The 21840-nt window shown below is 35.2% G+C and overlaps 5 protein-coding genes and 1 non-coding gene across 6 annotated transcripts; 3 read left to right on the plus strand and 3 right to left on the minus strand.

The window, feature by feature from the left end:
* The first annotated feature begins 1623 nt into the window (after nucleotides 1-1623).
* Nucleotides 1624-2897, plus strand: LOC132315019 (RPM1 interacting protein 13-like). The gene is made up of 3 exons (XM_059813775.1): nucleotides 1624-1969; nucleotides 2300-2386; nucleotides 2483-2897. Exons 1-3 carry the CDS (start codon nucleotides 1724-1726, stop codon nucleotides 2612-2614), a joined length of 465 nt encoding a protein of 154 aa, XP_059669758.1. The 5' UTR covers nucleotides 1624-1723; the 3' UTR covers nucleotides 2615-2897.
* A 2412-nt stretch (nucleotides 2898-5309) lies between these two features.
* Nucleotides 5310-7313, plus strand: LOC132312823 (nascent polypeptide-associated complex subunit alpha-like protein 2). Its single transcript, XM_059811346.1, has 4 exons — nucleotides 5310-5464; nucleotides 5579-5687; nucleotides 6594-6712; nucleotides 6800-7313. Exons 1-4 carry the CDS (start codon nucleotides 5417-5419, stop codon nucleotides 7148-7150), a joined length of 627 nt encoding a protein of 208 aa, XP_059667329.1. The 5' UTR covers nucleotides 5310-5416; the 3' UTR covers nucleotides 7151-7313.
* A 1158-nt stretch (nucleotides 7314-8471) lies between these two features.
* On the minus strand, nucleotides 8472-10102 carry LOC132312826 (peroxidase 5-like). Its single transcript, XM_059811348.1, has 4 exons — nucleotides 9884-10102; nucleotides 9268-9459; nucleotides 9000-9165; nucleotides 8472-8884 (listed from the first exon to the last, which is right to left on the minus strand). The coding sequence occupies exons 1-4, from the start codon at nucleotides 10100-10102 to the stop codon at nucleotides 8472-8474; spliced, it is 990 nt and encodes a 329-aa protein (XP_059667331.1).
* Nucleotides 10103-12147: 2045 nt separating this feature from the next.
* On the minus strand, nucleotides 12148-13677 carry LOC132314573 (peroxidase 5-like). Its single transcript, XM_059813419.1, has 4 exons — nucleotides 13483-13677; nucleotides 13175-13372; nucleotides 12843-13005; nucleotides 12148-12608 (listed from the first exon to the last, which is right to left on the minus strand). Exons 1-4 carry the CDS (start codon nucleotides 13675-13677, stop codon nucleotides 12190-12192), a joined length of 975 nt encoding a protein of 324 aa, XP_059669402.1. The 3' UTR covers nucleotides 12148-12189.
* A 2638-nt stretch (nucleotides 13678-16315) lies between these two features.
* Nucleotides 16316-16402, plus strand: TRNAM-CAU (transfer RNA methionine (anticodon CAU)). The gene is given in 2 exon segments: nucleotides 16316-16353; nucleotides 16367-16402. It is a non-coding gene; the product is annotated as a tRNA-Met (tRNA).
* Nucleotides 16403-17395: 993 nt separating this feature from the next.
* LOC132312825 (protein NTM1-like 9) lies at nucleotides 17396-21840 on the minus strand. The gene is made up of 6 exons (XM_059811347.1): nucleotides 21378-21840; nucleotides 20930-21213; nucleotides 19339-19605; nucleotides 18928-19230; nucleotides 17778-18227; nucleotides 17396-17686 (listed from the first exon to the last, which is right to left on the minus strand). The coding sequence occupies exons 1-6, from the start codon at nucleotides 21538-21540 to the stop codon at nucleotides 17567-17569; spliced, it is 1587 nt and encodes a 528-aa protein (XP_059667330.1). The 5' UTR covers nucleotides 21541-21840; the 3' UTR covers nucleotides 17396-17566.

Raw genomic sequence — 21840 nt, forward strand, 5'->3', positions numbered from 1 at the left:
CCCCATTAGATTTTCAATAGATAGTTTTGGCCCAATACACCCAAACAAAGCAATAATGTGATTTTGGCCCATCAAGAAGAAATTGCTTCCCTATACAAGAAGCACCAATTATAGGAAGGTGAGAGTAGGAAACTGTTCGCTTGGGGCTTTCTTCCAGCCCATTACATTTTCAATTGGTAGATCAGGCCCAATAAGCCCAAGGAAGGCCAATAATGTAGTTTTGGCCAATCGAGAAAAAATTGTTTCTCTATCAGAAGAACCAATTAGAAATTTGGACAGCGTCTCTTTATTTATTTTATTATTTCTACTAGACCACTGGCTGATTCCCTCTTCCCCTACAAGAAAGTATACTAATACTCTTGAATTCTCACATATGGTTAGGGGGGTGTAACTTGGGTTAGACAATCCAAACGCAACTCTTGAAACTCAAGTTGGGTTGAGTTTTGATTGAAAAATCTCAACCCCAATTTTATTGGGTTAGGCTTAGTTTGAGGTACTTGTAACTCAAGCCAATTCAAATCCGAATTTTAATAGTGTATATATATATATATATATATATATATATATTTAAATACACTATATATAATATTTAAATTATGTTCAGCTTTTTTTTTTCAACTTATTTTATTTAAGTTTTAATTTATTATATATTGACATTTTGAATAATTAATTTTCTAAAAATTTGTTTGTAATTTACTCCGTCTTGAAAATTTGCAATAAGTATTTTAAATTGTTTTGGTTTTGGAGAATTTAATATGAAATCAATTCAAAATAATATTAATCTTTTAGTGTGGATAGGGATGGCAACAGGGCGGACTTAGGACGGGTTTGGCTAAACCCTACTCCGCCCCGTTAAAAAATCTATCACATCAACTAAGTCCCTACTCCGAAACAGGTTTGTAATTGTTATACCATCTCCGCTTCTACTTTGATGGACAAAGTACCGACTTCGCCCCATGTACTCCGTTTAATTGCGGAACGGATCGAGTTATGCTACTTTATTACATAGTAAAAAAAATAAAAAATCAACCCAATGTGCTCAAATTGAACTGATAAATTACTAAGTAGTGAATATTAATATATTTACGAATACCTCCAGCAAAGTAACAAGAGTTTTAAAAATATAAAATATATATTTTATATACATATAAAAATTAAAAGGTACATATATAATCAGGGCGGGGTCATCACTAAATCCGCCCTTGCCCCAAACCTGCTTCGGATATTCAATTATTCTACTATACCCATCCCAAATCTATTTAGGGGCCACTAAATCCACTCCATTAAAGGCGGGGTGGGGCAAAAACCCGCTAAGTTGGAAGAAATTGTCATCTTAAGTGTAGGAATTGGCCATAGGTTACTCCAACGAACTCAATTTTTAAGCCCGAAACCTCCATACAAGTTAAAATTTTAATTTTAGAAATATAATGATGAATTGGGTTTGGGTTACCTAGTTAGAGTTTGAAAGATGAATTTAGACCAAAGGTGAACATTTTCTATATGGAGTTGGGCCCAAATCTCCTAAGCCGCCCGATTTACTGCCCTACATGTGTGGACCGTGTGGTATCCCTCCAATAAAAGCTCTACGATTTCCTTGAAAACTCCACACTTCACTCTCCTTGCCCTACCCCTCTCTCTCGGAACACAAACGGTCGTTGGTCGATTTCAAAATTCGAATAAGTTATTGCTGTCCTTTTCTAGGGTTTATGATAGTGAGAGAGAGATGGAGGATAAACACAGTGAGGTGATAGATATATGTTCTCCTCCGTCGGAGGTGGAGGGGACCCCACTGAGACCCATTTTCTGTCTCAAAAGAAAAACGGACATGAAGGAATTCGAAGAGAAAGAGGACTGTTTCATCCTAGATTTCGATCCTGATGACGCCATTGACATCCCCAAGCTCGCCGTCACCAGGGATTTTGATGATTCCGATTCCCCTGACCTCTCTGTCGTTGCTGAAAAGGGCCAGGTTAACCTCATTTCAACCCTCTTTCTCTCTCTACACTATACACACACATAGATATGCATGATAAGGAGCATTAATGGATTCTGAATATGGGTTGACATCAGATTCATCATATTATTTCTCTTTTTTGATTCTCAAATTTATATTCAATTTTGAAGTGATGATGAATTGATGATGATGAACAGGGGACTTGTACTCATATTGAACCCATCTAATTAATGTTTTGCTTTTTGTATGATCAGATGCATAAAACCAAACCTAATTGAAATGGTTTTCCTTGGGTTATGCTATCTTTTTTTCTCTTAATGATGTTAATGATGATGATGATTGTAGATTGCGTGTAGAGATTACCCACATTCAAGGCATGTATGTGTGAAATTTCCCTTTGAGAAGACGCCTCATGAGAGCTACTGTGAACTGGTAATCTTTAGTTAATTCCAAAATTTAATCAATGGGGTGAGAAATTGGATGTCATGATAAGGCTTGTGTTAATTTCTTATTGCTTGATTGTTGCAGTGCTATTGTTATGTCTGTGATTTGGCGGCGCCTTGCAAGTGCTGGTTGGGGCCTAGAGGGCATTGCCATGCAATAGACAATGAAGGTTGGAAACTTCATAGGAGACTAAAAAAACAGTTGTTGAATCAGTGAGGAGTCTTTATCTTCTGATTCTTCTTGATTCTTTTTTTGTTCACCACTTCAGTTCTTTTGCGTTATTGGCCGAGTTTCATCTAGTAGTATTTGGTGCACAATTGTACAAAGCTGTGAATGTTTTTGCTCTATGTTGGGTCAAATCGTGTTAGGGTTTATTTTTTGGTTTAATTAGTGAAAAGATCAGCGCGAAAAATGCATGTAAGTGTTACTTGATGTTGGCAAATGATATAATGATACTTATGAAATGTGCAAAGGATGGTGAAATTTGAAATTGCATACAATGAAATTGATTCATTCTATCGGAGTTGAATGTTGCTGATTATGGCATTAATCACTTATAGCCTTAACTCTTGCAGTCTTTGTGTTACTACTTTTTAGTTTTACTTTTTTTCTTCCAGATCTTATTCAAAAAATTCTGTTGCTATGGGACAAACCTTATTGGGATTGTAAACATCAAAAGGCAAAACCTTGTGTGGACTTACAGATTTGCTTCCGTCTATTGTAAAAATCAAACATCAACAGAGGTTCTGTTTTTGTCTTTCTGGTACGTTCTGTCTTACAAATTTATGAAATTTGGAGGAATAAGAATACTTCTTTAACCTAGGTAATGTTTTTTTAGGATATGTTAAGAGGTTGTGCATCTGACGTCAATCAGCTGAGCGTGCTTTGTTGAATTATATGACGACTATGGGAGTTCTTAGAGCAACTCTTTTTTGGAAATCATCCTTGGAAATTATCCTACTTCCTATTAAGTGGGTGCTTAATGTGTGTGTGTGTAGACTTACTGGTTACTCAGTTTGATGAAAGTCATGGACCTCCTGTGTGAAAATAAGAAACTAGAAACCAGTTAATCACTGTTTGAGATGAAATGTGATAAATCTTGACATTATTTATCTTTTGCATAATGAAATTTTCTTTCCGGTTGTATAAAATATTTGTTATTAGTTGGCCTAAAATTAGGGATGTGAACAAATTATGTAGATGATCACAAATAAGCTAGTCATTTTGTGTTATTACTTGGGGTGGATACTTTCTGAGACTACCTGCATTCAGCTTTTCATTTAGATGAAGGCTAGACTAGACTCTGGATAAGATTAAGATGGAAATTTGTTTAAATACATTCAGTTAGATGAGATCCGCGCATAGTTAAGTATAAATTTATTTGTTTAAATTTATTTTTTTGTCCTTTGGTAAATTATAAATGTGTTGAATGATTAATGTGAGATGTTTTAGTGATTATTGATCATGTGGGACCTGTGGGTTAATGGATTTGAAATGAAGGGTTTCGAGATTCAAATTCAAATTTACAAATATATTCTACTAGAGTTGGATATGAGGAGGAAGAGCAGGGAGTAGAATAGATATGTATTTAACACTTGTGGGAAGGATTTCAAAATATTTTCTTTTGTGTTGCAACTTAAACAAGCTTTTCGAATCTGTCTTTTGTAGTATGTATAAGTCCACTGAGTTGTGACAGTTTACATTTCAAATTTAATAGATTTCAAGTCCATCAAATAAAATGTGGACTTGAAATGTGAAATGGAATATCTTGTATCCTTGTCTCTCTACTGTTTTTCTTTCTCGAAAAGGAGAGAGGAACTTATTTTATATATATATTTGCACAAAAGCCACTTTATCTATTACAAATTGGCAAGATGAGTAGCATCATGACTTAGATTCCTTACTTGGAAGAAGAAAAGAAAAAGAAATAGAGAAAAGTAAGAAAATAAGACTTGAAAATGTTATCCATTTTACTATAAAGAAAGAGGGAGTGAGGCTGTCTACTCCATGGTTGTTAGGGCTTCTTGGTTCAGTTTTTGGGAAATCGAGAACTTACAGTTTTTGGGAACGATATTAGTATAAATTTTCTGATATTTTTTTAAAAATTTTTGAGTGACAAATCAAATAAATCCTAAATTTCTTTTTGAATCTTTTCAAAGTGATCGTGTTTGTGGGCTTGCAAAAAGTGGAATTTGTTATTTAAAAACATTTTTGGAGAACTTATACTGCTATAGTTTTTCAAAGTATAATGTTGTTCTTTCTTTTTCTCTAACAATAGAACACTGACTTGTCAAAGAATTAAATTGTGATCAGTATCTGATTTGATAACTCGAGTATGAATTGATCATTTAATGTGATAAATTTATGAATTTTACAATCAATTGACTAAACAAAATGGATATGTACCATGATCAATCCATTCCAACTTAAACATTATATATATATATATATATATAAAATAAAAATATTATCAAATTCTGTAATATATACCATTTACATTGTATAACAATATTTTTATCATTTTTATATATATATATATATATATATATATATATATAATAAAAATATTATCAAATTCTGTAATATATACCATTTACATTGTATAACAATATTTTTATCATTTTTTTTTCTTCTTATTCCCTTTATTTATTCTTTCTTATTATATTTTTTTCTTTATGGAAGAGTCAATTTATTATTATTTTTTTCATCTTTTTCTAAATTTTTATTAGTTTTATTGGACTAATAACAAACTAACAAATGGAATATGAATTTATTCACACTTGATGAGATCATAAAATAACTTAATCCAGACTTCGGATTGGATCGAAATGGATCGACCCCGAATGGTGGTGCTCAAAATGGGCCGAATAGTTGGCCCAAACGAAGGAACCCTAGCATAAAAATCCATTATCCAGCAACAAGGACGCTTTATCCTCATAGCGCTGTACGAAGAAACAGCACAAGTCGATCCCTTCTCTCTCTACTCTCTCTCATCCCTCAATCATTGAGAACCCAGCCATGCCAGGTCCCGTTGTTGAAGAAGAGGAGGCCCAGAAGAAGCTTGAGGTTCTTGTCACAGTCATTTCCTTCACTTATTTACTGAGCTTTTAATTTAGGGCATGTTTGTTCAATCTATATGTACACATTTCATTCAGTCACATATGTATAATTGAATCGCAGAACGACGAGCCAGTGATTGAGGACGTGAAGGAGGACGATGACCATGACGATGACGCTGATGATGTCGATTCTGATGATGAAGACGATGACAAGGATGATGGTGCCCCAGGTGCTTTTCCCTTTTTTCTCTCTCTCTTTCTCACACTCACACACATATATATTGAAGAAACATATATTTACATATTGCATGTTTTATTTTGTTTATTTTTTATTTTGCTATTGTTATCTTTTTGTTGTCCCTTGTTCAATTTGTTCAATGATAGTTGTGAGACGTTTGCAAGCATGGATTTAGAGCCTTGGAATTGGAATTGGAGGAAAAATAGATTGAAGTTTGAAATTATTGTCTCCCAACTCCAAGACACTAATTCCATGCTTCCATACACATTGTTTTTGTTTTTCATTATACTTTGCCATTGTTTTATCATCTGCCAAACATCTATATATATATATATATATTTATGATGGCATTTTGATTCTAAAATCATGTGATTGGATTTACAATGCAATTAGTGTCTCTTAGTTATTTACAAGTTTATTTTTGCGAAGTAATTGCGTCCTGTGATGCTATTTTTCCCATAATGCCCAAGCATTATGCATTTTGTGTATGTGAAAAGGGCAGGGTACTACTACTGGTTATGTTTACAATTGCCCAATAACTTGCAATAGTTAATTAACATCTGATGTCATTGAAGACACTTAATTGTTTGAATGCTTTTGTGGTTTTCTTGGAAGATGCCAAAAACTCTGTAAATGTTGGAATTGACAAGAATGGCTTGGACTACACTATGTTATGGACAACCCTGTGATTATTATCAACTGGAACAGCTGAATTTGAGTTGTCTCCTAAACAATGATTCATGAGTTTGTGGTCCGAAGATCAGCAATCTCCAATCTGAATAGACAGTTGCTATATTCATATATGTTATTCTTGTTGCAAAATGTTAATTTTTTGATGTTCAATGACAATTGATTTTTTTCCCCTGTTGAATTAACTTGACTGGGAAAATGAGGTCAGGTGCAAATGGGAGTTCCAAGCAGAGCAGGAGTGAGAAAAAGAGTCGCAAGGCGATGTTGAAGTTGGGCATGAAACCTGTTACAGGTGTTAGTAGGGTTACCATTAAGAGAACAAAAAATGTAAGCCTTCGTTTGGTATAATGTTTATGTAATTGATCTGCCTTTATCAGCGATGGCTTTTTACCAATCTCATTTGTGTTTATTCAGATATTATTTTTCATCTCAAAACCCGACGTCTTCAAAAGCCCAAATTCGGAGACCTATGTCATATTTGGAGAGGCAAAGATAGAGGATTTGAGCTCTCAGCTGCAGACACAGGCTGCCCAACAATTCAGGATGCCGGATATGGGGTCTGTGATGGCGAAGTCAGATATTTCTGCAGCAGCTGCCGGAGCCCAGGTGGATGAGGAAGATGAGGAAATTGATGAGACTGGAGTGGAGCCTCGGGACATCGATTTGGTGATGACACAGGCAGGAGTTTCGAAGGGCAAGGCTGTCAAGGCTCTCAAGACTCACAATGGAGACATAGTTAGTGCCATCATGGAGCTCACCACTTAGGTAGTTTGAGTCATCTATTTTGAATGTTGCTGTCTGATGAGAAGTTACCATTTTATATTTTCTTTGTTACATTGCCCGCACCTTCTACCGGGTAGCTACATTATGCTCCTCATTTTACTGCACTTATTTATAAGTCTGGTAACAAAGAAGTTTTTATTTTAAATTTTCCATCACTAATTATTTCTTTAGGTACTAAACTTGGGGTTTAAGTATCACGTATTGGTTTCTAGTGCTTGTCCTGCAATCATGTATTCTGTACTTTGTTCGGGGCAATTCGGTAGCAGTTAGTAGCAACACGTTTTTCTTCTTCTGGAATTTAAACTGATTAAAATTAACCTAGCCAGCCATTCGCTCAACTTGAGTTTGGGTCACCAGTTTGGCCCAAAGATTCAAGTTAACGTGTTCTATGAAAAATGTTAACCAGCCCATCTGAGACCCTGCTTCAGATTGCTTGCTTTTGTGGCATGGCTTATTTAGGAAAAACTTGGACTTGGCATATTTTGGATAGATTTTTTACTTGTGTCTGTTTCACATGTGATATGTTCTAGACTATTTTTTGGTTGGGTTTAAAAATTTAGAAATTTGTTTTAGTTCTTAGTACTAAAATACAAAATATCACCAATTTGGTGATATTGTCAGTCAGTTCAAACATGATATGAGTTTAAATTTAAAGATCAATATTAAAAAAATAATATCGAGAAAACTTGATCTATTATTATTATATATTTTTTCAAAAATGGATGTATTTGCATTTTGGTATATAATCAAGCTTCTTTTGAATGAAGTATGCATTCGGTTGATTTTATTTTTTATAGTCACAAATGATGAGAAAATATGCGAACACGGGTCAAAGACCCCAACTAATATATGCTCAACTGCTGGGCTAGCCCTGCAGCTGAATTTATTAATATATTTGACAGGGGACCAATTTGGTCGCTAAAATAGTTATGTACAGTATCAATTAACGAATTGAAAAACGATGATGTGGTGCCATTGACTTTAGGTATGCTGTTGGAGTTTTTAATATTATATATATATACTCGTATAATATATATATTTTTTTCTTTCCTTTTTTGGCTGTGATACCTAATTCTGATAATGTGTTGCTCTTTCTCTCTGTCTCTATTTATATATACATTTTTTTTTGGAGTGATCCAAACTGACAATGCTTAAATGGGTTCATTCAAACAAATGGGTTTCTTTCATTTATTCAAACATAGCACCGTACAAGCACATAAACTAAAATAATAGAAATAAAATTAAGAATGAAAAGTTATCCAGCATTTGGAGAACTTGAATCCTTTAGTACTCTTCTCTTAATTTAGCTGTTGACCAACCTACAATTTGCTCGAATCTCTCCGGCATTACCCGTCAAAACACTAATCTGACCCATCTTCACCATTGCAGCAGCAAACCTGCTTCCCCAGAGCATAGGATTCCTAGCGTCTTGATCCACTTGGTTCGCCGTTATCGGGTTTGTCAAGAGAGTCTGGTCTGAGGTGAACAAGCCTCTGTTTGCTAGGACATCCCTGTAGTAGCTTACATCAGTAATGCTTGGACTGCTTGGGTCCATTGGTACCACCGAGTTAGGGTCTGTGCTGCCTTGTGGGCACTGCTGCTTCAACCGTGCTGCATACATGGAGTCCAGACTCGGGTCCTGGCTCATTGTTGTATTGAAACCGTATAGTCTGTTACTGAACGAAGTGCAGTGAGAACGACCGATGGTATGTGCACCTGTGTATCAACAATTTAGTTGATTAATTCACTTACTTTCCTATACAATTTCTCAACACATTGATTTCTGACACAAGCAAGAACTGCAATGGTTGCGATGATTGGAATACCATACCAGAAAGTGTAACCATTTCTTCTTGTGTCAATCCCTTTTTCGCGAAGTTTTGAGTGAGTTGGTTGATGTTAAACGTCGGAGGAGGTAAGTTTGCAGATGCCTCTGAAGCTAATGAAACTATGCCATCTCTTCTTCCAGCTGGAACATCATAGCCAAGTCCTCCTGTCTACATGGGGAACAAAATAAAATCAAGAGTTACATATTTAGCAGCATACAACTTTAGTCAAATGCATGCAAAATCTTAAACAAGATGAGAAGATGTGCTTACTATTTCCACACTGTCTCTTGCAGCAAATGCGACAATATCAGCACATGAGACCACACCTTTGCATGCAGCTTCAAGTCTGGCCTTTGCCTTGTCAATCACTTCAAACCCCCGAAGACTAGGATTGTTGGCCAGAGTATCCTTCTCTGCGGTGTTTGATGGAGTGGAATCGATAAGCACCGAAGCATCACAACCCTAGAGGTACCAAAAAAATTGATATATATGGTTGAGTAAACTACTCGAGGGCTAGAAAATTATAGTTATATAACTAGAGAAGTGCCATATAAAAAGATTTTAAGCAAAATAGGGGCAAAACCGCATCTTGCTAGATATACGATGAGAGTTGAGTCTAGATCATCTGCAGTACAGTATTGCAGCAGACGGTCACGATCACTCAAACATGTGACCGTGATCGAGTCTGGATCCTCTGCAATACAATACTGCAGCAAACGGTCACGATCACTTAAACGTATGATCGTGGTCGTCCGTGCTACAATACACGTGTTGTAACTGCAGAGGATCCACGCTCATTGAGAGTTTAACAACCAATTTCTTTAATTAGGTGCTTTAAACCAATAATGAAAAAATAAAGTAAAAACATGGAGATTGATATATTTACCCTAACAAAACAGTCATGAAAGTGCATTCTGAGAAGGCCAGCAACCAAACCCTTATCACTCAAGAAGGCTTTTCTAACCTCCTCTTTGACAATGAACTCTGCCATGCCACATGAAATTGTATAAAACCCCACTTGAAGCTGAGCTTCCAACTGAACAACACATTGACAAAACACCAAAATCAAACATATCGAGACACAAGTTATCTTCTTCGAACTCATGTTTCTCTTCTACAAGTTAATCTGTTACAACACTTTGAAGCCATGCATGTCACATTATTATAGCTATATATAGCAAAACGTTTCGTATAAAGTCGATTTTGCTAATGACCCTACTCCAGTATTATATGTATTAGTGCCAAGTGAGAAGGCAATGTGCTGGAACAGTCATTTTTACTTTTATCTGCCTGAGATCAGAATGTTTTGAGAAAGAAAAGAAAGGACAACTGGGGTGGGTTGACAACGATTAGGCGTGTAATTAAAGGTCTTAAACAGGGTTAACGCGGGAACTAGATGCCAGAAAGATTGACTAAATCAATTTTTGTTGACTTTAGTGCATGAAAATCCAAGGATAGTTGTTATTAATGGATAAGAAAAAGTTCATAGTGGACATATATAATTGCTTTTGTGTTCTGTTGTTGATATGCATATTGGGTCTACTTTGTTTTCCACTTTACTTTTGGGATATAGAACTTACAAGCACAATGTTTCAAAGAAAAATTGGCTACTAAGAAAATATTTAAATCAAGCAAGAAAAAGTTGGGATAACCAAATGATTACAGATTTGGGGGAACTGCTTATTCTGTATTAATGCCAGATTTTCCAGAAATTAATATTCGATATAGGGATAAAAAAGATGTCAAGAATTCACCATCAATTGCTCAGAGACATCAAATAATGTAGGTTTTGTGATTTGCTTAGGGTGCATCATTGCTTAATTCTCAGTTTCTATCTATGCTGACTTTATTTTTTCTTGGATGTCAAGAGTTCATAATCAAATTGCTCAGAGACATCAAATAATGTAGGTTTTAAGTTAGTCATTTTTAAAATTTTGTTTAGAGTACGTGCATCATCATTGCTTAAATCTCAGTTTCTCCAGTGTCCTTCTAGAACTGAAATTTGGACCAAAATGAAAAGGTTGAAAGAAGGTTGGTCATCCATTTTAGTAATAATTTAAATATTGAAAAATTCTGAATAATAATAATGGTTATGAGGACAAGGTCTCCTGCATAAAACATGCAAACAAAACCTTGTTTACTCTGGTTCACGCAGTCACTATGTGCCCAATTGAGACTTTGTTACTTCAGATTATTCAATAATCATATTGGGTTGACAGCAGCTAAGTTTATTAGACTAAAACTCTTTGAAAAATGGGGGTGGTTAGTAGACTATCAACTTTAGAAAATATCAAAGACAACTTTTGTTTCTAAAGCTTTTATTTTAAGTATAAGTTGGTAAGATCATCTTGATTTACATGTAGATTCAACTTAATTTAGAGAATATCAAAGACAACTTTTGTTTGTAGATATTTTATTTTTATAAGTTGGCAACATTGTCTTGATTTTACCCCAAATATCACCTCTCTGGTCCCCTAAACAGCTAGAGATTCATACTCTGGTTATCTATTCAAAGGAGACCGTCAATTTTGAGGCTTTCCCACCTTATATCTATATATATATATATATTTCTCTCTACCATTCTCGAAACCTCGACCTGGGAGCCCAATGTTTGCTCACTCTGCCTCTCTATCCCCAGTCTTGATGCAAATTCTTGATCATACCTTCAAATTGCAAATCCCTCATTTTTTTTGTCATCTCGCCACTGGAATCAAAAGCATTTCAACCTTAAAACTTGCCCTTTCGGCATTTGTCTATCACAAGTTGAAGAGAGGAACACACAAATCTTTTTAGGCCAATCTTCCTCCCAAAATACTAAGGTATTAATACCTTGTGTCATTTTCTATATAAGGTATTAAAACAACTGTTAATGTCTGCATACTCAAGACAACATCAATTTGAACCTCTTTCAGTTTCTATGTTAGATCTAGATTGTCATTTAACTTTAACAAATTATTGTTCATAAAGGACAAGGTTCCTTAATTTCAAAAAAGAGTGCATATAATAAAATTACAACTTCAGGCAGAGATATTCATGCAGCCATTGAGCTTCATCTCCAGCATGAATGCCTTGACCTTCTTAATGAACTAAGTCATGATGATACAACAATAATAGATATAATTTTTAAAACTTACGTCAAACACACTGAAAAATTTAACTTTATGCATAGATGAAAGTTAGATATTCAGGCCTTTATGGATTGATGACCCTACAGTTGGCTCTAATCTCTCCAGCAGTTCCTGTGAGCACCTCTATCTGACTCATCTTCACCATTGCTTGAGCAAAATCCAACTTCCAACGCAACCCATTGAATGCATACTCCTTCACTTGTGCAGTAGTGGCCAGGCTGGTGGTGAGTGTTTGATCAGACGTGAACAAGCCGCGATGCCATAGAACATCTAAATAATAGTTCTGGTCCATCAGAACTGGGCTGAAGTTCATTGGAACCACCAGGTTAGGATCAACACTCCCATCAGGACCTCTTGGGCATTGCCTCTTCAATTGCGCAGCATATATGAGATCTAGGCTAGGATCTTGGCCATTTGTTGGACTAAAGAAGTATAATCTATTAATGAATGCAAAGCAATGAGAGCGACCAATGGTATGTGCTCCTGTACACATAACAGAAATTGGGTTATAAATCAAAAGGCAGACAAAGGGTATGCAAACGCGCACATTTGTTTCAACAATGTTGTCCCTAGCAGGACCCGAACACTCAACCTCCCCTTTAGGGAAAAGAGATTATATGATCTGAACTAATGTTATAGGGTATGCAACATTTTAGCAGAAAAATCAATTTATTGAGTGCATGCATGAGATAGTACTATTAAAGCTTATATATATACCGGATAATATAACCATTTCTTCTTGTGTTAGTCCCTTCTTAGCAAAGGCTTGAGTGAGTTGATCTAGGTTAAAGAAGGGAGCAGGAATGTCTAAGGTCTCTGGAGCTTGCGAAATCCTCCCATCTCGTCTCCCTGCTGGAACATCCCAGCCAAAGCCTGCTGTCTGCATAGCCAAAACAAATGTGAGGATCAGAAGTTAGTAAAACTTTACGAAGCCTCTTCTAAGCTTCATAAAAATGCGTAATTATCTTTATGTGGGGTGATCTCCATTCTTTCCCTGTATGAACTGGACCATCCATGACAGGACTGGATCCTAATTCATATCTACTTACGATAACTGTGGCGTCTCTTGCTGCAAAAGCAAGGATATCAGCACACGAGACCACGCCTTTACATTGAGGTAGAGCTTCAAGTCTAGCTTTGGCACTGTCAATCACTTCAAAGCCTCGGAGTGTAATGCCGTTGGGTGGACCATCCTTCTCTGCCATATTTGTTGGGGTTGAATCTACAAGGATAGATGAATCACAACCCTGATCATGTCATGAGGCTCAAGAGTTAGTAATGAGTTACGAAATACTAAAAGATTGACAAAAAAGGAAAATGGAAAAAAGAAGTTGATGTTTATGTATAGTACCCTAACCATGCAGTCATGGAAATGCATTCTAACAAGACCAGGGGCAATCCCCTTGTCTTTTTCAAAGCCCTTTCGGACCTCTTCCCTTACAGTTGATTCAGCATCTATACATGTACTTCTATAGAATCCCACTTGAAGCTTCTGTGCCTCTATTCCAGCGCTCAGGCATAAAACCAAGAACAAGACTCTGTGTATCACCATACTCTCTCTCTCTCTCTCTCACACACACACACACACACGAAAGATCTTCCTAGTACTTGATTTAGTGTTGTGCTAGTTTTGGAATGAACCATGGTAATTTATAAGCAAAGAATTATGCCAACTTACAAAAATGACAAGTAAACCAATCGTCGATAACTGCCTAAAAAGAAATGAAAGGAGAATTGAGCCCATTCCACTCAAGTATAGAGAAGAGGGGACAAGGGTCTTACTTGGATGCACTTAAGTGGGGTCCAAACTCGTTCACTTCAATACATTGAAAAAAAACTTTGTTTGGCTCTCTTTTGTTGCAGATGAAATGGGGATTCGACTATTCGGATCAGTAGTTTTTTTATTAAAAAAAAAAAATCAGTCTTGAAACCCTGCTACAAGACTTGGAAGTTAAGGCTGAAGTCACTAGGACAATGGTAAACTAATATTTGGATCAGTTTCTAACTTTCTCATCTCTTATAATAGTGCATTATGTTTTGTCATACATTACAAGTGGGTTGAGGAAAGCAGCGAATCTGAACTGGCATATTTGAATTTGAGCAAAATGAGGGCATGGGAAGCCCAAAGTTGTTACTGTGGCTGGGATTGTATATACACACACACACACATATATATATAATAATATCGTATGATGGGATCATAGCCTTTTTTTCTGCTGAATCGAAGCAACATTTTCCTCCAAAAAGATCATGGGTTCATTCTTTTGATGAATTTCATGAATGTCAAGAATTTGACCACCGAACAAACTCTTGGATTGTAACTGTATGCATGGCTGAGTTTTAATCAAATAACTTTGGTAAAGTAACTACTGTTCAGGAGCTACATAACCTCTATTATTAATGCTTTTTTTTAGTCTTTGCAGGGTGTGCCGAGTGAGAGATTTTTTGAGGTTTTACCTTCAATTTTGAGGTTTTACATTGATCTTATTTTGCCGTTAAATTTGCCACTGAATTCAAATACACACCAAGGAAATGTGGTCCAAGGGCACTTCCTCACATTCCAAAGTAAAAAAAGGGAGATTTCAAATCTTCACGAAAACAGTTTTGAGTGTATGAAATTCTTGCCAATATAAAAGAAATTCAAATACACAATCCTCACATATGGTTATAGCAGGGGATGGTACATTTTCATTGCTTTGCCACACAAAGGTTGCTTACAATATGATGAATATATACACACCCATACACTAAATTGATCAAATTTACACGAATCCTTCTTTTACTACAGATAAGTTTAGAAGGAGTTGGATCTAACGAAGACCCTCTTCCACGCTTTCCAGCTCAAAGACCGAGTCTTCGCGAGGGTAAAAGATGGCTCGGATTCATTTGGAGAAAGAGAAGATGGTGATGGTGATGGTGATGGTGATGGTGTTTGTTCTGATTATTCGATTCCTTCGTTGTCTAGTCAATTCCAAAAACGAGCTTCTTTCCTCTTATTCCTCATGGTCCTTGGCACATCATACTTGTTGCAGATTCCCCACACTGTCACCTTCTGCTGATTATAATCCACATTTACCGAATATGTACCTGTTGAAATGAATGTGTGAATTATATATTAAAAAAAAAAAAAAAAAAAACCTTAAACTGCATTGTGCAATCAATATCTGTGATTAAAACAAACACGCACTGCTGTGTGTTTCAATCGTATCCCTTGATTGCTGTACAACATAAGATCATGGTGATCCTAATGCCAAGTCCTAGTGAATTGACAATGTCCACATCAGAAAGTCCAAATACAAACTATATATTTCAAAAATGTCACTGTCACAACAATTCAAAGAGCATTTTGTTTTCTAAAACGATTTATTATTATTATTATTATTATTATTATTATTATTATTACAAATGTCTCCAATGTATGCATACGTGGCAATAAGGAGGAAAATCTATCAAAAACATAGCTCACCACATTTTGGTTTTTGTACCTTTGAGGTGAGCTAGAGCCTTCTTGACTTTCTTCTCACAGCCATAAGAGTACAGGGGCACCCTCATTTCGACACACCGTGCCTCGACGCTGTTGCAAGCTGGAAAAACTTGTGAGTCTGCCATTTGGACCTCAAGATTGTTCTCTGACACTTAATATGGAGGATTTAGAAGGCATTGGTGATGATGATTTGATCAATCCTAAAGTGGAGGACACAAGTCTCAAGTGCCCTAGAAAAGAAGGGACATAGACCCCTTTAAACAAACCTTTTTTTTTTTTGCTTTACTTACCAATTACTTAGCATTGTTGTTTGTCCTTTACTGTTTATGATGGGTTTAAGATTGCTGCAGAGACTTGTGTTGTAAAGATTCTTGTTTGAAGAGGAATTGGACAGTCTAATAGTTTGTCTCCAATGTGGCCTGTATTGCTTAGCCAAGAATTTTGCTTTTTTATTATATGTATATTGTGTGTGCACCTATGTGATTACTGCAACAAATAACTAAATAATTACCGATCAGCACTTTGAATTTAGAATTGAAAAAATTTTAATTCAAAATTTAAATTAATTTTTTCCTACTACAAAATACAAATCACCTATTCTATATTCTCAAATATTCTTAAAAGTTTTTTTATATGTGGGGGGTGTCTTTTTCACACATTAGACATGACGAATTTCTATTGGTTAAAGTGGGTAATGAACACATAAGGGGTGGTGGCGCAGTTGGCTAGCGCGTAGGTCTCATAGCTTCTAAGAGTAATCCTGAGGTCGAGAGTTCGAGCCTCTCTCACCCCATTTGACTTTTTCTTTATAGAAACACTAATAAGACACAGTTGTTCAACCAGCAACACTCAGTATTTGACTATATCCTGAAATGGTGAAGATTTATTAATAAATACCAACAATTAAAGGAGAAGTTATTACATAATCCGACCATTTATCAGTAGACACGTAAGTAATTGTGTAGAAAATGTATAAGTTTTCTTCAGATATTTTTTCCTTTTTGCTTATATGTTCATTGATCCCGGATCATCTAAAAAATTTTCCAATATGAAACTCCATGATATCGACTAAAAATCAATTGCATTACTTCTACCCTGCTACTTTTGCAGACAAAGAACACACACAACAAAGCACTCATTTTAAAGGCACGCGCAAATTTTTAGAGAGTTGCAATTAACCCGAGCCTAGTCTAATTTTTCACGGATGTGGACAATCATTTTTATAATTAAGGTTAAGTTTTGGTTGAAAAATCTCAACCCGAATTTAATTAGAGTTGAATTTGATTTGAAATGATAGCAATCGAGTCAATCCGAATCCAAATTTTAATATTATTTTTATATATATTTTTACTTTTAAATACATTATATATAATATTTAAATTATGATTTTTTTTTTTTTTCTTTTTAACTTCTTTTCTTAAATCTTAAACTTATTGTATGTTAACATCGAGAAGAATTAATTTTTTTAAAATTTGTTTTGTAATTCATTAAAAATCTAAAAAAAGTCTTTAAATTTTTTTTTGTTTAAGAATAATTTAATCTAAAACTAATTCAAAATCAAATTAAATTTTCGGTGTAAGGATTAACCATATGAACAACCGATTTAATCAAAAAAATTTAACCGAAATCTAAACCCGAATTCAGAAGTTAAAAGTTAGGTTAGGCTTGGATTGAATAGTTAAGATTGCGGATATGATTAGAGTTGGGTTTAGGTTTGAGTTTAACATTTCATATAATGAGTTAGGCTCAAGTTATACCTCAAACCCGCCCGAATTACAGCCCTAGCTACAGCATACAAAGACAAGACCACATTTCAACAAATATTCCAATGTATACATAAATGGATAGGAGTATAATAAACAAACTTTAGAAATCAGTACATACAACAATCACTGCCTACAAATTAACTAGGGTCAACTATGCACATAAACAAGTCCTCAATCTCTAATACGTAATTTCAAAATTTAAGGCATCTCCACATGCCAACAATAATTATGAAGAAGCCTACACCCGCAAGTGACCTAAGCATAATTGAAGACGCTCGACGAACCTTGGAGGACGCTCTGGGTTTTTCAGCCTGCACATGGCAATTAAATTATAGGATTCAGCATCCAAGAATGGGAACCATGAAATTTCAGAGAAGTTCCAAATCATCACAAATTTCTCACCTCGGTCACTGTTGGTTTTACTTCGTGGTTATCTTCGTTATTGCTCGAGTCTGGCAAGTTGCTGCAATTAACCAATCCAACTTGAAATTTCGTCTGCAAACGGATTCTTCTTGGTGCAGTTCCATGGATGTTTTGGGCAATAGTTCGACTTTGTGGTTGGTGAGATCTACTTCTTATTCTTATTCCCGTACCACCACCGGCTGCTGCATTGCTATGACTGCTTGATTCTTCAAAACTATTCCTCAAATTACCAGAGCGCTCGCCAGGAGAATTAGCAGTAAAACCATGCAGTCCATGAGCACGACCCGGCTGCAGTAAAACATCTCCATCCTTCTCTAGATTGCTAATAGCAGCAGTTTCCCAAGCTCCTGGAGATGTTTTCACAACTGGAGGGCTGAAGTTCTGCCCAAGCATCCCGTGACCTTCACCATCCCACACTACTGCTTTCATCTGGAGTAAAAGGCAACAAAAGGTTAATATTCATGACTCATATGATATTGACTTAAATATAATCTAAGGTACAGAAAAATCTCCAGATATTATTAGTACACACTTTAACAACTACAATTGAATTGAGCAAGATTTACCAAAATATCATGCTTGAAAAAATTCAAAGGAAAAAAATAAACTACATACAAAAAAAATAAAAAATAAAAAATAAAAAGAAAAAGAAAAGAAAAGAGTAGGAAAGGTGAATGAACATAAAAGGATTAGTACTGAATGATCCTTTGAAGATCAAATTAAACTAATTTTTTCTGGAAAAAATTTGATTTTCAATCTGAGTAAAACAAAAATGTGATTTTTGCATATTTGTTTGAAAAAATAAAATTAAAATAAGATAAATTTTATTTTTGTTGTATTAATGAAATAAAATTAGAATTGAAAACACACAAAAATTAATAATTGAATACTTAAGTTATAATACCAACGGGCAGTGAAAATTTTTTTTTTCATATTCTCAAACAGATGTAATTTGCATATTTGAAAAAAAAAAAAAAGAAAAAAAAGAAAAAAGGGTGGTGGTCTTATATGGGTCAACCAGTCCGGCCCAAAAATTTTTTGCTGAATGATGTAATATATACTCCTAAATTTGGTGGTGGTCTTTGCAAAACAATTGATAATATAAGGTTATTGAGAAGCTTCAGTTTACCAGTGCTTGCGGCTGTTCTACACTTCCAATGCCCAAATTCTTGTGACCTCCAGAATCTTCACAGGAGTTTTCCTCTGTGTCAACAAAGACTTCATTCAAGAATGCGGTAAACTCCGGGTCATTTGCGACATTCTGAAACTGCATGCCTTTGTTGGCATCGTTACCATCATTGGTGAAGGAAAAATGCAAACCTGGAGATCCAAACTCCATTTGCATCTGCGAATGCAATGGCAAGAACATTTTGCCATCTGGTATTGTCTCGCAAAAGTCTTTCAACATTTCATCCAGCTCTGGATCCGGCGGCTGAAGTAAAAATCAAAAAATAATCAGTTAAATAATACTTGATAAGGCTTTTCATTGTCCACAAAAAAAAGGTGGTTAATTATTTAATGCAAAATTCAATTTTCTCACCGGGATAGATGCTATATCACCAAAGTTACAGATACTGTGCACCTCCGTAGGGGAAGGAGCTTCAGGGGGTGTCCCACTAATTAGAACTTCAGGGGGTGACCCACTAATTAGAGTTACCGACTCCGAATCTTCAGCAGATGACTTGTTAACCATGGTAGGAGAAGACAGATCTTCAACTTCACAGTTTGAACCTTCAGCGTTCTCGTCTTTCCTTTTTTCACACCTCTCATCATTTTTTTTGAAAAGGCGACACAGGACAAAGGCACCCTGCAGAAGACATAAATTAACAAAAACCAATTTAACAAATTGAACATTTCACTCAACAATAACCCAAACTAATATTTGAGAATAAATTTATCCAGCATAAAAATATGACCACGAAGTAAATTCAGAAGCTCCAAAACTAAAATTTAAACCATTATGAGGTGGCTTTCTCTTAGTACAGATAATTTAATAACACACAGAACTTTTAACTTTAGAAGGTTCATCAGATCATTAATAAAACTAGTAACAAACTGACATTGATTAGAAAGAACCTGGTAATGTAAGGATGACTAATTAAATATTGAATATACTAAAAAAAAATAACAACTAAGTTATTGGTGCTTGATGACATTATAGAAAGAAGCATCTAAATATTTTATTCAGCTGAATACATTATACACTAATAAACATACCTAGTCTAGCAGAGTATTTTCACCTAACCTCTCATAAGTATTAAAAGTTCGATTACTTCGCAAACGGCATTTGAAACAAGTTCACTATGTTTTCTCAATGCTTAAACATATAAAGATAGGGTTTATTCAGTTTTATGAGAAAGAAAATGAGAGGAAGATGATAAAACTTTTGAAAAAGACTTGAAATTTTGTAGAACATTGTTCTTAGTTATACATTCTCGAAAATTGAAGCAGAAAGACCCCATATATTGTTTTGTTTGCTTGAGAAAAGAAAGCGATGAGATTTTAAATTTTCTTCTTTTTTTTTTTCTTAATCCTCTTCCATTTTATTCTCTTCTTTCATTCTGAAAAAGCATTACAACTTAAAAATAAAATAAAATAAAATAAATAAAAAGAATCAATTTAGCAATGTGATCCAACTACCACAAAGGTACTACAGAGTCTACACCATATGCATTTTTATACAGTTACCCTTAACTATTCTTAGTTGCATAGTGGACTTTATGAATGCAAAAAAAAAAAAAAAAATTAATAAGGTCATTTTAAAGGATAGGGTTTATTCAGTTATTCTTAGTTGAATTAATAAGGTTACTTTTAGTTGAATTAATAAGGTTATTCTTGGTTGATAACCTCTCATATTTTAAAAATTAATAACCTCTCATATTTTTTTTTTGATAAGTAATAACCTCTCATATTAAAAAATAATAATAATAAAAAATAAAAATAAAATTAATAAGGTTATTCTTATTTGAATACTTAAAAAATTCCACATGCTTGCATTTATCACACTAGTGTATAACATGAAGGCATTTGAGCTTTCCAAAACTATAATTCTGAACCCCACAATCAAATTTAGATAAAACCAATACAAATTGGGGAAAGGCTGAATAGAGAAAAGGGTTTAAAGATCAAACCTGACCGGGGTGGGTGCCGTCAAGCTCCTTAGTGGTAGCGCGGTATTCGTGCATAACCCAGTTGGTTCTTCCACCAGAAGGAGCACGCCCAGTATAGAAGACCAGAGTCTTCTTCATTCCAATCACACGCATGGCCCTACCAACCTTGATCGACCTATCCTTTCCTGTCGCCTTCCAGTACCCTTTCTCTGTTGCTCTATTCCATCTCTGTCCATTCTGATACTTCCGATCCTTCGGACAGAAAAAGAACCACTCGTTGTCCTGAGACTCTATCACCGATAAACCTGCATTCACCAAACAAACAAACAAACACCCAATTTTTAATTTCTATTTTCTCAACATAAAACCCTAAATTCAAGAATTGAATAAAAAAATTCATAATCAAATATCACCAATCAATCCAAGAACTCAAAACAACATCGGAATTGAAAGATTTGTTATAAATTACCAGGCAAATCCCAGGGTTCGAGTTTACAGACATCCACTTCTCGGATCACGCAGACTTCTTCATGATGACCGTTGATCTTCAACTTCAAGTAATGATTGATGAGTTCTTCGTCGGTCGGACGAAATCGGTAACCTACCGGCAGAGATTTTGATAACACAGTCATGATTCTCGATTTTGACCTAAAACCCCAATTAAATTTAGAAAGGGAAAGAAGAGAGAGAAGACCAGTACAGGGCTCTGTTTATGAATATATAGGGTAGAGATCAGCTTTGGAATTGCCAGATAAAAAGAAACTTTGGAAATGAATTCTTAGGGATATGAGATATTCTCATAAAATGCAGTGGGGTTTCAAAGATGCTTCGGAGATGGATGCTTCGGAGAAGCTGGGTCTAGAGAGAGAAAGTGGAATAGAGATGCAGTGTGAGGAGAGAACACAAAGTGGAGCTAATACGGAAATAAGAGA

This window comes from Cornus florida, unplaced genomic scaffold (assembly GCF_030987335.1).
Source record: "Cornus florida cultivar Cherokee Brave unplaced genomic scaffold, ASM3098733v1 CherokeeBrave_3.0.0_Hap2_Chr06, whole genome shotgun sequence".
NCBI lineage: Eukaryota > Viridiplantae > Streptophyta > Magnoliopsida > Cornales > Cornaceae > Cornus > Cornus florida.